General features: G+C 46.4%; 2 protein-coding genes across 2 annotated transcripts in view; both read left to right on the top strand.

Annotated features, from left to right (window-relative positions):
• LOC137456512 (zinc finger protein 850-like) overlaps positions 1-15,176 on the top strand; it is a 231,161-nt gene that overhangs the window by 34,843 nt on the left and 181,142 nt on the right. Inside the window, 3 exon segments of the mRNA XM_068167976.1 lie at positions 912-1,421; positions 1,424-1,710; positions 11,942-11,956. Coding sequence (XP_068024077.1) covers positions 912-1,421; positions 1,424-1,710; positions 11,942-11,956 — 812 coding nt within the window.
• On the top strand, positions 9,199-10,131 carry LOC137456471 (olfactory receptor 14A16-like). The gene has a single exon (XM_068167938.1). The coding sequence runs from the start codon at positions 9,199-9,201 to the stop codon at positions 10,129-10,131; it is 933 nt and encodes a 310-aa protein (XP_068024039.1).

Here is a 15,176-nt window from a genome sequence, read left to right on the forward strand (position 1 = left end):
TAGAGTGGGTTAACAGCAGGACCCCAGCCCCCAGGGCAGTTCCTAACCTCCTCCACCTCCTCCTGTCCAGCATATTGCACCTCTCCAGGAGCTCTGAGGCACATCAGGTGTTGTGGGAGTTGAGGAATGCTCCAAGCTGCTGGGGTGAGTTGTGAGCAGGAGGTGATGTTTGGGGGATGGGATTTGGAGGGTGGTGGGAGAAGGTTGGAGGTGGTTTGGTGTTCCTTGTTCAGTGCTGCTGCCTCCATTGTCTGAGCCAGAGGAGATCAAAGGACAGGGCCTGGGCCAGGAACCACCCTGCCAATGCCACCAGGCTTGAGGAGAGTGGGACCAGACCACTTGTAAGCCCCAGGGTACCTCAGCGCACTGATCACAGGAACCTGGGGTCTCAGCACAGGTATCGGAGATCTGTGCCCACACTGTGGCAGAAACTGAAGGTTTGAGGTCCCCTCTGCATTCTCTTCTCCAGCTGGGTGTTGGGAGTCAGGGACTGTCATGACCCAGTCAGGATCTGAGGGTTTGAGGTCCTGGGCTCAGGTGCTTCCATCTTCCCTATTGCACATCTGTGACCTCTCCTTCCCACAGTATGGCCTCACAGAAGGATCCGGACAAGAGCTGGGTGGAGAAGCAGCACCTAGAGATCAAGTTGGAAAAGCCAATATGCAGTCCCAAGGGAGAGGAGGATGAGGAGGAAAAAGAGGACAAGATGGAGGATGATCCTGAGAATGACAACTGTGAAGAGGAGGATAATGATGATGATGAAGGCGACCAGGATGAGGGGGAGGAATATATGAAGGAGAATGAAGCCAGAGCAGGTCCCTCAGTGTCACACAAAGAGCTGAATCAGTGTCTTGAATGTGGGCAGAGCTTCCCAGGTAGCTCAGAGCTAGTGAAGCACCACTGCCCACAACCTGGCACTCGTCCCTTCATTTGTGGTGACTGTGGCAAGAGGTTCCGCTGCAACTCTCAGCTCATCCAGCACCGCCGCACCCACACTGGAGAGAAACCTTTCACCTGTGATGATTGTGGGCAGAGGTTCACCCAGCGCGGCAATCTCAACAAGCACCGCCGCACCCACACCGGTGAGAGACCGTTCACATGCTTCGCCTGTGGTCAGAGCTTCACCCAGCGCAGTCATCTCATCCAGCATCGCCACACCCACACTGGGGATAAACCGTTCACCTGTGCTGACTGTGGACAGCGCTTCACCCAGCGCGGCAATCTCACCCAGCACTACCTCACCCACACTGGAGAGAAGCCCTTCTCTTGTGACAGCTGTGGCAAGCGGTTCAGGCAGAGCTCTAATCTGAGGCAACACCACCTCACCCACACCAGTGAGAAGGCCTTCAGCTGCAGGGACTGCGGCAAGAGCTTCAAACACAGCTCCACTCTCACCATCCATCGCCGCATCCACACTGGAGAGCATCTTTCCCCTGTGCTGAGTGCGGCAAGAGCTTTACCACGAGTACTAAATTCATCCAGCACCAAGTCATTCATAATGGTGAGAAACCGTACAGATGTGCCGACTGCGGCAAGAGCTTCACTCAGAGTGCAAGCCTAACCAGGCACCGCAGTGTGCACAGCACTGAGAAAGCCTTCACCTGCAGGGACTGTGGCAAGAGCTTCACTCGAAGCAGCACCCTCACCAAACACTGTCGTGTGCACACTGGTGAGAAACCTTTCACCTGTGCTGAGTGTGGCAAGAGCTTCGCCCTGAAAGGAACTCTCAACAAGCACTGCCGCACACACGGGAGATCAGCCTGCAAGGAAGGGGAGACATAAATAGATGCACCCAGAATCTCGGGATAATCATGGTCCTTCTGAGGGCGCCTTTCCACCACCAAAATCACCTCCTTTTTTCCTCTGCAATTCTCAGAGGCTGGGGGTCCAGCAGGAACAAACACCTCCTGCCCTTCTGAACACCAATTAGTGCTGATAAGAACAATTACAGTGCTGAGTTGGCATAGCCAGAGCTGCCATTGGAGCTGGGCTGAGCTTCACAAGGTTTTTTTCTGGTTTATCCCCAATTTGTGCCTTCATGGGGTAAAAATCCCTCTGTCCATTGCCCAGTTGTATCGCTACAAGGCCAAAGTTACCCAAATCCTCTCTGCTTTTATTTCAGACATTCCTGCCCACAATGCCCAAATGCTGATGGCATTCGCTCCCTAGGAATGGGGTTGGGGCCGTGTGCCCAGTTCAGGGAGGTCAAAGTGAGATTCCCAGGGACATCTCAGTGTTTTTTGCATTGTGTCAAGGGATGTTAGGTGTTTTGGGGAGCCTGGAGGGTTCTAGGATTGATTTTCAGAATCTTTGGAGGGTGCAGAGGGGATCTCAGGGAGGTGTTTGGAAGCCCTTGGAGAGCTTCTGCCAGCTTTCCACTACAGAACTCTGCTGCTTTCCAGCAGGCCTAGGGCTTCCAAAAGTCTTCTCCCTAGCTCAGCACTGTTCCTGATGGATTCCTGCTCACCTGGGGCTTCCCTCAGCCTTTCCATCCACACAGAAGTGGGAAAAGATTTCTTTGACTATTGAGTTTTCAGGATATTTAAGAGTGTAAAGAGTGAAATCATTGCAAGAAAGGATGCTGTGCCTCAGCACAGTGCCCAGAAATGTTCCCCCAGGATGTTTGTCTTACACTTGGATCTGAACTTAGCTCTGCAGCTCTAAGCAGTGTGCCTGGCAGAACTGTGAGCTGTTGCTACACAAGCTGGAGCTGGCTGAGCTGCTGCACAAATCCACGAGTCCTGTGCTCAAGATGCTGCATTGGGAGCTGAAAGTGCCTGTGCAAATGTCATGGTCTTCAGCTGGAGAGACCTCTCCCCACAAATAACTGCCAGAGGCACAGTCTGGAGCTATCCAACATGCAGAGAACCCGAGAAGGGCACTTGGGCAGGGAACTGGGAAGCAGCTAAGGAAGTGCAACTGCAGGTGGGCCTGGGAAACTCTCAAACTGTGAGAGCAACTTGGGGGTGTGGAGCTGCCCCACTGCGGGAAGACTTTAGGGCTGGTGAGCCAGTGCTGGATGCCAGGTGGTGCTGATCCCTTGCTTTAGAATTCCCTGCTTCTCCTCCTTTCCTATCCTGCAGCTGCTGTTCTGCAAACAAGGGCAGCTGCTGGGCCGTGTGTAGAGCCACTGATTGTCTGCTGACCAACTCCAAGGTGCAAAGTTGTTTTCCTGTGTGAGCCAAGAACAAGTTTCTGCATGAGCCAGAGGTACTGGCACCTTTGGTTGGAGCACGCTTTAGTTTGTACACAGGACTGGATTCTACTGCTGCCATGAATCAATGGGAGAGGGAAGAAAGTCTACCAAAATGAGGTACTTTGGGCAAGAGAGATTGGGTTAGGGACTTCCACTCCTGTTAGCAGCTACTTCTGCTAAGGGTTCCTGGGCCTTGTGATGTTAAGGACACTCTAAGACTCTGTCATGCTGGGGACTCTGCAATGCTGTAATAAAGGACCTGTGAGAGGACTCCTGAGGTTCTCTACCCTCTGCTCTTCTGGCATCTCGTGATACCAGCAGGGGGTTGGTCCATTTGTCAGGTCAGAGGGCACCCTGTTCTCAGGGTGAATCATTAAGGACTCCAAACAAAAAATAAGGTGGGGTATGTGTGTGTGCAGGGAACATGGTTTGGGAAAAAGGGTTTGTGTTTAGCTTGGCTTTGAAAGAAGTTGTAACAATCAAGGGTACTTACAGGCCCATTCAAAGCAATTAAGCCAACTCTTTCAGGGACAGCACCTGAGGGGGTGGCTCAGAGAACCTCTGTGTGTGTGTGTGAAACCTGGCAATAGCAGTTTTGTATGTTTTGAGGTTGTGTTTCTCATTCAAACTCGAATGCTGACGATTCCTTGATGCATTGACAGATGGATTTGTCTTGCTACAATATAAAAGACCTCTCAAGTTTTGCAGGCTGCAACCCTTGGAAAAAAGTTTCCTCACAGCATCATCACAGAAGACATCTTTCAAGGACTCTACCTTCCTCCTATCCCTGCAGATCCATTTGAATCTGGAAGGAAGCTCTCACTTCAGTTCCAACTGAAGGACTGTCGGGGCAGGGTGTAGGTTATGGATTTGTTCTCCTGCTTCCAGGAGGAACAGGGATGAAACTAATTTTGTCTTATTTGCTATGGGGTTCAGCATTGTTACTCTTTTACCTTGTGTAATTTTACATAATTGATTCAAAATGTAGTGTCCAATATGCTACTGGTGTCTAATGATGGTGTAAAACAGATTGGTGCCATTAGCCAATCAAAACTCATGTCTGTTGTGAAAATTGTTTAAAACTTCTTTCCTTCCTTTCTTTCTTTCTTGCTTCTATCTTTGATTGTCAGGGTGGTGTAAGAGGCTAACTCTTGTATCTCTTGATGTGAATCCACAAAGATAAAATCACCTTGTGTATCATGGGAAGGCCCTGTGTCACAGCTCTCATGGAATGGTACTGAAAGTGTGATAAGGAAACAGTTGTGGAGGTTAGCTTTACCATTGGTAGAGAGAACTATTTAGAATAGAGTAGAGTAGAGTAGAGTAGAGTAGAATAGAATAGAATAGAATAGAATAGAATAGAATAGAATAGAATAGAATAGAATAGAATAGAATAGAACAGAATAGACCAGGTTGGAAGAGACCTTCAAGATCATGGAGTCCAACCTATCATCCAACACCACCTAATCAACTAAACCATGGCACCAAGCACTCCATCAAGTCTCCCCCTAAACACCTCCAGTGATGGTGACTCCACCACCTCATAGGTGTAAAGGCATCTTAGTAGAACCTGTACTTCATAGTTCCTTTGCTACTGTGTGTACTACCCACCCATAGGTGTTAGGCATAGCTGTTGATTGTATAATCTATAACGAATCAAGCATTTATCATCTTAGTTGTAGCAATATTACCTTTAAGACTTGTGTTATTGACAAGTGTGGTGGTTTAGGCTGGGTGCTGGCCCGGATGCCACTGCACAGACTACACCTGGGAGGTCCCAAGCAGTGGGCCCAGCGCAGGGGGGTGGTCACAGGAAACCAGGTATTGCATTCCCATAATGCCCTGCTCCCCTATAAAACATCCACACGGGGTCTTCACTTCCTCTTTTGTCCCCTGCTGCTGCCTAGGTAAAATGGCATGAGCTGCCTCCCTTGGGCCTGCTCAGGCCCAAGGCTGGGTTGGGGGGGGGGGAGGAAAGAGCCCTGGGGGGTTTGGGTGTACCCCCAGGTGGGGATGGGATGTTCTTGGGTATGTTCTGGGATCTCTCTCTTTTGTCACTGTGCTTGTGGTTCTCTGTACAACTTTCATTGTTGTTTTTATTGGGTTTCTATTTGAACTTTCCATCACTTTTGCAATCCCTTTGTCTGAGTCGTTATTTCTGCCTGTGGTGGGGAGGGGTCTGCCCCAACCCATTACAATAAGGACATTGATCAGCAGAGCATGATCATTCCCTTTCGAAGAAGGGCAGAGGCATGGATCCCAGTGAATATGACAAGAGGGTGGGAGAGTGAAAATGGATTGGATCATGTTCTCAGGCTATTAGACCAGGGACTAAAAGATTCTAGAGAAAGGACAAAAAGATTTGTGGGATGGTTAATGTTTGCCATAATATCAGCTGTGATAATATTAGCATCCCCAGCTGCTTCAGTAACAGCTCTGACAAAGGGCATACAAACTGTGGACACAGTGAGAACTTTATTAGCCAATGTGACAAATGATTTGCAGCTGCAGGAAGCTATAGATGAGGAAATAATGGCAAGGTTATGCATGCTTGAGGCCAGGGTTGTTTGGTTTGGAGACCAACAAGCTGCCTTGCAGACACATATGATGCTGCAGTGTGATTGGGAATATCATGAGCAGGACATGTGTGTAACATCCTTGTCTTGGAGTGACTCTCAGCATGACTGGAACTCACTCAGGTCACATTTACAAGGGGCCTTTGATAGCTCCTTGAAATATAATGTCCAATCATTGAAGCATCAGCTGGAACTGTGGCTAGCAAATACACAACAGGTGAGGATTGATTCAACATGGCAAGCACTGAACAAAGAGCTGAGCTGGCTGAATCCAAACAATTGGTTCTCAGGTCTGAATCTATGAGTGTGGGTTAGAGGTGGAATCCTTGTAGTGATTGGCATTGTAATTATAGTGTTGATGGTGTTTGTAATCATAGCCTCCAGGACCAGGAGGATGGTCAGGGCACAAGTGATGGCTGCTGGTTTAAACCATATAAAAATGGAGAGATGTAGGAAAGCAGAAAGTATCTATGGAAGGTTTCAGGGCAAGAAAGAACAACAGGCTGCTGATACTGGAAGGATGGCCTGGTGAGAAAGAAGAGCTGACCGTGGTAAACAACCTGGAGTGCGAGACAGGAGGACACTTGCCTCCATGCTGGAGAAACTCAACCTGATATGGGATGAAGATAATAATGGCCAGCTGCATATCAAAGGAGGAAATTCAGTGAGCAGCAGTGGTGGAAGAATGTCAGGGAATTGCTTAGCCTGCTGGATTTTTCCTGTATAAACTGCTTATTCTGTGCCAATAAACAATTCCTGCTCCACCAACAAGGAGTCTGTGCAGGCTTTCAGACAGAGAGGCTGAGGGACCTGGGCTGCTTCAGACTGGTGAATGGGGTTCAGAGCACTGCCATAGCAGTGTGCACATGGCTGAAGGGTGGTTTCAGAGCACTGCCATAGCAGTGTGCACATGGCTGAAGGGTGGTTTCAGAGAGGATGGAGCTCTCCTTGGGTGTGTTACGAGACCAAAACCTCCACAAAGTGCAGCTGGAAAGGTTCAGAGTGGAGATGAGGCCAAAGAAATGTCCCTGAAAGGGCAGAGCTGCTATGCATGAGGCCATCCAGAGGTGTTGGGAAATAGCAGGGAGAGCTGAGACAGCTCAGGGAAGGGATGGAAATGGCAGGGGGAGAGCTGGCTGGGGAAGCAAGATTGGTGTCAGCAGCCTGAAGAGAAAGAGTTAAAGGCATGGGACAGTGTAGGAGAGGCTGCAGTGGGGATGGCCAAGGGCTCTGGCAAGACTCAGAGGCCAAACAGGACCAAGGTCTTTGTCCCCTTGGCTCTGGCAGTTGCCTCTGCCACCAAGGCCTGTGAGGAGAAACTTGGATTTGAGGCTTTGAGGTTCTTCTAGTCCAAGGGCAGTGGTCAGGGTTTGGCTTTATGTTTCATAGAACAAAGGCATACTTTTCTGCCCTGTACTTTGCCTTTGTCTCCCTGCAATCCTGGCCTCTAACAAGCTGCTCTAACGAGTCCCTGGGGAGCCTTTGTCAGTAACAAGCCTCAGTGAGGCCAATCAGTGCTTCAAGGGACTTTGGAGTTTTCTTCTGACTTGGACTTCATGAGAGGCTTCTTGGCAGTAGCTTGGCAGAGTCTCCTGGCAGTACCTGAGGATGATGTAATCAGCCCCAAATACTCCATGGGGCTCATTAAATACTGCTGAACCTCTCATTATTGCCAAGGTTTCTGCAGCTAATTGGAGAGGATTTTATTGCACAAAGCATCTGATAAAAATGATTTCACAGGGTGAATCAGAGCCCTGAGCCACAGGTGAGGGACAGGATCTGCCTTGCCAGGGGCTGGGGGTCAGGGCTTGGCCCTTTGGATCAAGGAAACCCCTCCAGGTTTCCTCAGCAGCAGAGCCACCTTGAGCTGCTTGTCCTGAGCTGTCAGCACTGCCTCAGTTCTCTGCTCTCACCACAGCCTGGAGATGCCTCAGTGCCTCCAGTGATGCTTCCCTTGCATCCACTCTGCCCTGCTCTAACCAGACCCTGGGGACCCTTTCCCAGTATGCTTCACTGGGACCCATTAACCGTAGAAGAAACTTCAGAGTTTGAATCTGACTTTGACTTCTGGAGAGGTTTCATCAGCTTCCTCTCAGTCCCTGGGGTTTACAGGGCACCAAAAGCCACCAGAAGAGTCATTAAAACACCTTGGGCTGGTCATTTGCTGCCCTATTGGGCTGGACTCCTGGGCTGAAAGAAACTGCTGGCAAGCAGGCAGTACTTCAGGAGACAGTTCTGGCCAGGAGCAGAATAGCACAGCAGGGCTGAGAACACTGCCAGAGGATCTCAGGGACATGAGGAAGGCAGAGAGAGCTTCAAGGTGGCCAGGACTGGGAGGGTGACTGAGAACTCACTGGAGGAGAAGTCACTGCAGTCACTGACACAGTGAGGCTGTGGGTGCAGGACACTGCAGCTGTAGCTCCTGGAGGCATCTCCATCTCAGCAGCTGACGCTCAGCTGAAGGCTCCTGGAGTGTGCACACAGAAGGAGAACCAAAGCCCTTCAGTTCCATCCTGTGAGCAGCAGTGAGCAGAGCTGGGTAAGGAGAAGGCTTCACCCCCAGCCCCTCTGCTTTTCTCTCTTCCCTTCACTGTCTCTGCAGCACTGCAGGCCTGCTCCCTGTTTCTCCACCTCTCCATGGCTGTGGTGGTTTTAGGCTCTGTCTTTAAAATTTAGTTACAGATTTTGAGCAGAAAAGTAGAAACAAAATAAATAGATCACTCTTGGGTGTGAAAAGGAAAAGAAAAGATTATTCTAAACAAATTGATTGGATAAATATCTGGAACCAGAGGAGCTGTACCATAACAATTCTCTCTCTTCTGTTCTGATCTCAGCTGTTTTGCTTAGCCCTTGAGAGGTCACCTGCTTTGGCTGGCCTTGGCTAAGTCTAAACCACTGCTTTTTTTCTCTCTCCACTCCTCCTTTCTGTCTTGGAACAGGGGTATAGGGGTTAGGGGCAGTGGAACAGGTTCCCTGGTTTTGACCGGGGGGGGGTTGTGCTGTTTCTTGATTGTAAATACCTGTCTTATATTGTCACTCCTGTATGTTTTGTACCTGTTCATTGCATTCCATTGTAGAGTGTAGCTCTTGCTTGTCAATACAGTTTCATTTGCTTCTAACTGAGCTGCTGTGGCAAAGTTAATAATGGGGAAATTTTAACCCACCACAATGGGACTCTTGTTCCCTGGGATTGGGCTCTTGGCCACTTTCTGCTTTGACACCAGAGGAATCTTCATGGCAATTCTGGGTCCCTGCTGCACTTGAAGCTGTGATGAACTCTGCCATGGGTTGGTAGTGATGGGACTGAGCTGAACCATTCCTCATGCAGCTCAGGGAGGGAAGGTTACGATGAGGCTGAGAGAAGTGTGCCCTAACTTGTCACTGCCTTTCCCTCCTTGCACAGGTCTCCATGGCCAGAGGCAGCAGATGGCCAACAGCAGCTCCATCACCCACTTCCTCCTCCTGCCATTCCCAGGTACAAGGCAGCTGCAACTCCTGCACTTCGGCCTCTTCCTGGCCATCTACCTGGCTGCCCTGCTGGGCAATGGCCTCATCATCACCACCATAGCCTGGGACCACCACCTCCACACCCCCATGTACTTCTTCCTCCTCAACCTCGCCCTCACTGACCTGGGTGCCATCTCCACCACTGTGCCCAAGTCCATGGCCAATTCCCTGAGGGACACCAGGGACATCTCCTATGCAGGATGTGCTGCTCAGGTCTTTCTGTTTGTCTTTTTCATTTCAGCAGAGTATTTTCTCCTCACCACCATGTCCTACGATCGCTACGTTGCCATCTGCAGACCCCTGCACTATGAGACCCTCCTGGGCAGCAGAGTTTGTCTCCACCTGGCAGCAGCTGTCTGGGCCTGTGGCTTTGTCTATGCTCTGCTGCACACAGCCAATACATTTTCCCTGCCCCTCTGCCAGGGCAATTATCTACACCAGTTCTTCTGTGAAATCCCCCAGATCCTCAAGCTCTCCTGCTCCACATCCTACCTCAGGGAGCTTTGGCTTATTGTGGTTACTGCCTCTTTTTCATCTGTCTGTTTTGCGTTCATGGTGGTGTCCTATGTGCAGATCTTCAGGGCAGTGCTGAGGATCCCCTCTCAGCAGGGACGCCACAAAGCCTTTGCCACCTGCCTCCCTCACCTGGCTGTGGTCTCCCTGTTTATCACCACTGGTATATTTGCAAACCTGAAGCCCTCCCCCATCTCCTCCCCAGCCCTGGACATGGTGGTGTCAGTTCTGTACTCAGTGGTGCCTCCAGCAGTCAACCCTCTCATCTACAGCCTGAGGAACCAGGAGCTCAAGGATGCCCTGAGCAAACTGGTCACTGGATGCTTTCAGAAGCAATAAACTCTTTGTCTTCTCCTGCAGAGCAGCTCTGATGGCACTCAGTGCAGGCCCAGCCTGGCTGCTGGAGTTCTGGCTGCTGCTGGTGCTGTTCCCCTTGTGAGAATGTTGTTCCCACACAAATGTCTTTCTTCAGACCATTTCTGGTTCAGTGTTGTCCTGTCTGCTTTGCCTCAGAAGCTGCAGACATGAGGAGCTGTGCTCCCTGTGTGTTCAACACAAGAAAGGACCCTACAGGCAGTTGTTTCTCTGAATTCCTTCCTCCAAGGCTTCTGTGGAGCTGCAGGGCAGTGCCTGTGTGCAGAGGTGGAGGGGCAGAGTCCCAGCACAGCAGCAGTGCCAGGCAGCCCCAGACCTTGGTCTGTCCTCAGCTGATCTTTCTGCCCTTCCACCCTCTCCTGTTGAGCCTCTGTGCTGGGGCAAGGCCTAAGTGCTCTGGCAGCTTGGGCACTGTGCTGCTGTGTGGCAGTGCTGGGATTGCAGTCAGGGACAGGCCAGGGCTGCTTGTGGGAGAGAGCTGTGCTCTAGAGCAGCACTGCCATCAGAACAGGAGGTCTCCTCACGCCTTCATACCCCAACCTCCTCCCATTACAGACTGCACCTACTCAGAGTCAAAACTGGATACCCTGACCCACTTCCAGTATAGACTCAGTTGAAACATGGTTCCTTTATCCCCTCCCAGTACAGATATGGCCAGGACAAGCTAGCTCATATTTTCTTCTTCCTCTACAGTCTGTGTCCCATCCCAGCACAGAATATATCCCCTGGCTCCCTTCCCAGTACCATCTGCATCCATCCCAGTACAAACTTCACACCCTCATGCCCTCCCATTACAGCCTGCACCCTGTCCCAGTCCAAACAGGATCCCTTTCATCCCTCCAAATGTACATTGGGCTTTTTCTCAGCAAAACCTAAGTCCCTTTATGCACTCCTAGTGCAGACTGGGCCCTGTCACAGTCACAACTCCATACCCTAAGCACACCAGAGTCCAGGCTGGGCCATCTCCCAGTTCAAACTGGCTCCCATTAACATCTCCAAGATCAGCCCCAGCCCTGTCCCAGTACAAACTGATTCCACTCATCCCATCCTGTGCTGTTTCATTTTTTTATCAGTGCTATAGACAGAGGGATGGAGACACCATCAGCAAGTGTGCAGATGGCACCAAGCTGAGTGCTGCTGTTGATATGCCAGATGGACAGGATGGCATCCAGAGGGCCCTGGACAAGCTGGAGAGGTGGTGCCCAGGTGACCCTCATGAGGTTCAACAAGAGCAAGAGCAGGGTCCTGCAGCAAATGCCTGCAGGGACAGGGACAGAGGCAATGGCATCAAAATAAAGCAGAGCAGATTTAAATTGGATGTGAAGAAGTTTTGTATCATGAGGGTGGTGGAACACTGCAACAGGCTGCCCAAGGAGGTGGTTGCAGCTCTTTCTCTGCAGATGTTCAAAGTCAGGCTGGACAGGACTATGGGCAACCTGATCTAGTTGAGGATGTCCTTTGCTGACTGCAGGAGGTTGTACTGGATGACTTTTGGAGGTCCCTTTCAATCCAAACCATTGTATGATTCTATGATCCCAATACAGATTGGGCCTCAATGAAGTAAAACTGGATCCCCTCACCCCCTCTCAGCACCACCTGGATCTCTCCCAGTGCAAAATGGATACAGGGTAGACTGAACTCCCTCCCAGTGCAGAATGCATCCACAAACCTCCTCTCAGCACACACTGTGCTCTCTCCTAGCACAAACTGGACCCATCCCAGTTCACTCTGCAACCTCTTCTTGTAGAAATCAGATCTCATGGTCCCCTCCCAGTCTAGACTGGGCCATGTGCCAACACAAACTGCTTTGCTTTTGCCCCTCCCAGTTCAGACTTGGCTCTCTCCCACTACTAACTTGCACCCCTGTCCCACTCCCAGTACAGACTGGGCTCCCTCCCAGTACTAACAGGAGCCCCTGGTGCCTCCTAGTAAAGTCTTGGACACCTCCCTGTAAAAGCTGACCCCATGGTCTCTCCCAGTAACACTGGGCCTTATACCAGGACACTCTGAAACCCTAATCCTCTCCCAGCACAGACTGGGCCCTTCTTGTCCAAACTGGATCCCTGCAGTTTGGGGCTCCCCAGGTCAAGAGAGACAGAGATCTGCTGGAGAGAGTCCAACAGAGGCTATGAGGATGAGGAAGGGACTTGAACATCTCTGTGGCCAAGCCACTATCCATTATTGACCTGGAGTCCTGGTTCACTGGGGAGGTCCCAGGGCATTGGAGAGGAGCAAATGTGACACCCAGCTCCAAGAAAGGAAGAAAGGAGGATCCAGGAAACTACAGAGCTGGCAGTGTGAGCTGGGTAGCAGGGCAGGGCATGGAGCAGAGCATCTCCAGCACCATTGTTGTATTTTACCTAAGATGAAAATGTATGCTGTGTTACAATTAATTTTGACTTTCCCTTTAACTATCTAAGGTTATGGCAAACCGGTGAGGTGACAAATAAATCCATGTGAACATTTCCTCTAATCACACAACAATCAAACCACCATAATGTTCAGTCCTAATGCAGATGTCTGGATTTTTTGATACATTCTTCTGACTGATGCTTTTGATCCCAGATTATCCTAACAGTTACTGTGATGGATGTTCGGCTGCATGGGAAATGCTCTTCCTTCGTATTCTTGATTCTTCTGCTGTTGTTTACTGCGGTGATTGCAGCTGACATGCAGTTAGTTATCTCTGGCTGCTATCACTAAACCCCTTAGCTATACAATATGCATCCTCCTCTTTTTTTTGTTATTTTTTTTCCTTGACATATTTGTAGCTACTTTTTTCTTTTAAAAATATTCTTTTTAATTTTTTAATTTTAATTTAATTTAATAAAATTTTAATTTAATTTAATATAATTTAAATTTAATTTAATTTAATTTAATTTAATTTAATTTAATTTAATTTTTTTTAAATTTCTTGTAGTATTTTTTCTTAATTTTAATAATTTAAGAATTATTTTTAAAATACATTTATTTTTTAATCCAATTTTATATTTAATTTTTCTTTTTCATTTTTTATTTGATCTTACTTTAAAAAAAAAATTAATTCATTTTTTATGTTTGTTATATTTAATCTATTTTTTAAAAATGGTAATATTTTTATTGCAATTTTAAAAAAATTAACCAATTTCTAAATTTTTTTATTTTTTTATTTAATCAATTTATTTTTAAATTTTGTTTTGTTTTTGTTATTTTGTTTTATTTTTTAAATATAATTTTATTTTTACATTTTTATAATTTTTATTTTTATTGTCATTTTAATTTTTTTAAATTATTTTAATTATTTTTTAATTTATTTTTTTAAATCTACTTTTTAATTTAACTAATTTTTTAATATGCCTTTTAAATATCTTTCTTTTGTCATTATTTGTATTTTTGGTCTATAATTTTTAATAATTTTTTGGGTAATTTTATTTTTTAATCTATTATTTACTTATTTATGCCTTGATTTTTATTTAATATAATTGAATTTTTATTCGTCATTTTTTATGTTATTTTATTTTGTAATCTAACTTTTTAATTGTTTTTTATTTAATTTAAAAAATATTTTAAATTCTTTAAAATTGTTTTAAATTGTAGTTTTTCCCTTTTTCATTATTTTTTAAAACCTTCTTTGCATTTAATTTTTTGTTCTTATTTTTCATTTAAATTTTAAATTCTTTTTAATATATATTTTTTGTTTTAATCTAGTAATCCTTATTTTGATAATCCTTATTATTTTTTTTTTTTGCTAATAATCCTTACGGGTTTTGTTTGTAGCTAGTTTTGTTAGTAATCCTTATTTTTTGGGGGTTGTTTTGATTTGTTTTAGTATTATTATGTTTAATTATTTATTATTTTAAGATATTGCTTTTTAAAATTTTATTATTGTTATTATTGTTATTATTTTGTTATTTTGTACTTTATTTTTTGTATCTAATTTTTTGTCATTTTGTTATTTTTTATGGTTTTTTTTTATCTAATTTGCTATTTTTTGTTTGGTTTTTGTCTTTTTAATTTTACAATTTTTTTCTTTTTTTCTTTTTTTGTTTGTTTTTTTTTCTAGTCATTGTCTAAGAAGGAAATAGAAAGACATCTCATTATCTAAGGAATACTTTTATAAATTAATATCTATTTATTACAAACCATAACTATATTACATGGAGCTCCTTTGAAATGCCTCGGCACACAACTAAGAAGGTTGGAGCCAAAAGAAAATCTTACAATTTGAAGTCACTACTAAGTACTTAAACCTTACTACAATTATTACGTACTAAGCACCTGTAAATACCAAGTGCTTACTATTCATTATTCTTACTAGGAAGACTTAGCAAAACTCTAAATAACAAATCTCTGAAAGACATTACAATCAGAAATGACTAAATTAGCACTGTTGCTTTAAATCAGAACAGAGCTTTGGTAGACTAGGGTCTTACCAGAAAAGGGAGGGGGGACAGGGGGTTGAGGGGGGAGGATGGCTAGTTGTGCCTTAATTGCAATTGTTTCTGCACTAGGGTCTTAACCATTTGCAGACTAGAAATTGCAAGCTCTGGTGTGGTGCTACTTTCAACCCTCTGCTTTCCAACATGGGTTGAAGCTCAGAGAGAATTGTCTTATGATCTAACTTTTTTTGTAATTAGAATATCATCCATATCATCCATCACAGTCTCAAGCTGTGCCAGGGGAGGTTTAGGCTGGAGGTGAGGAGCAAGTTCTTCCCAGAGAGAGAGATTGGCCATTGGAATGTGCTGCCCAGGGAGGTGGTGGAGTCACCATCACTGGAGGTGTTTAGGAAGAGACTGGATGGGGTGCTTGGTGCAACGGTTTAGTTGATTAGATGGTGTTGGATGATGGGTTGGACTTGATGATCTCAAAGGTCTTTTCCAACCTGGTTTATTCCATTCTATTCCATAATGATAGGTGAGAAAGTCACTACGAGTCTGTCTAAATAGGGACAAAGCCCAAGCCACATACATGTGGCACAGGGTGGGAGAATTCTGCAGGCCTTGAGGCAAGGTTACCCATTGATATCA

The sequence above is a fragment of the Melanerpes formicivorus genome, unplaced genomic scaffold, assembly GCF_026170545.1.
Source record: "Melanerpes formicivorus ecotype bairdi unplaced genomic scaffold, bMelFor1.0.p_v2 SCAF_126, whole genome shotgun sequence".
Lineage (NCBI taxonomy): Eukaryota > Metazoa > Chordata > Aves > Piciformes > Picidae > Melanerpes > Melanerpes formicivorus.

Coding starts and splice junctions, on each gene's coding strand:
- LOC137456471 (XM_068167938.1), top strand. CDS start 9,199: ATGGCCAACAGCAGCTCCATCACCCACTTCCTCCTCCTGCCATTCCCA.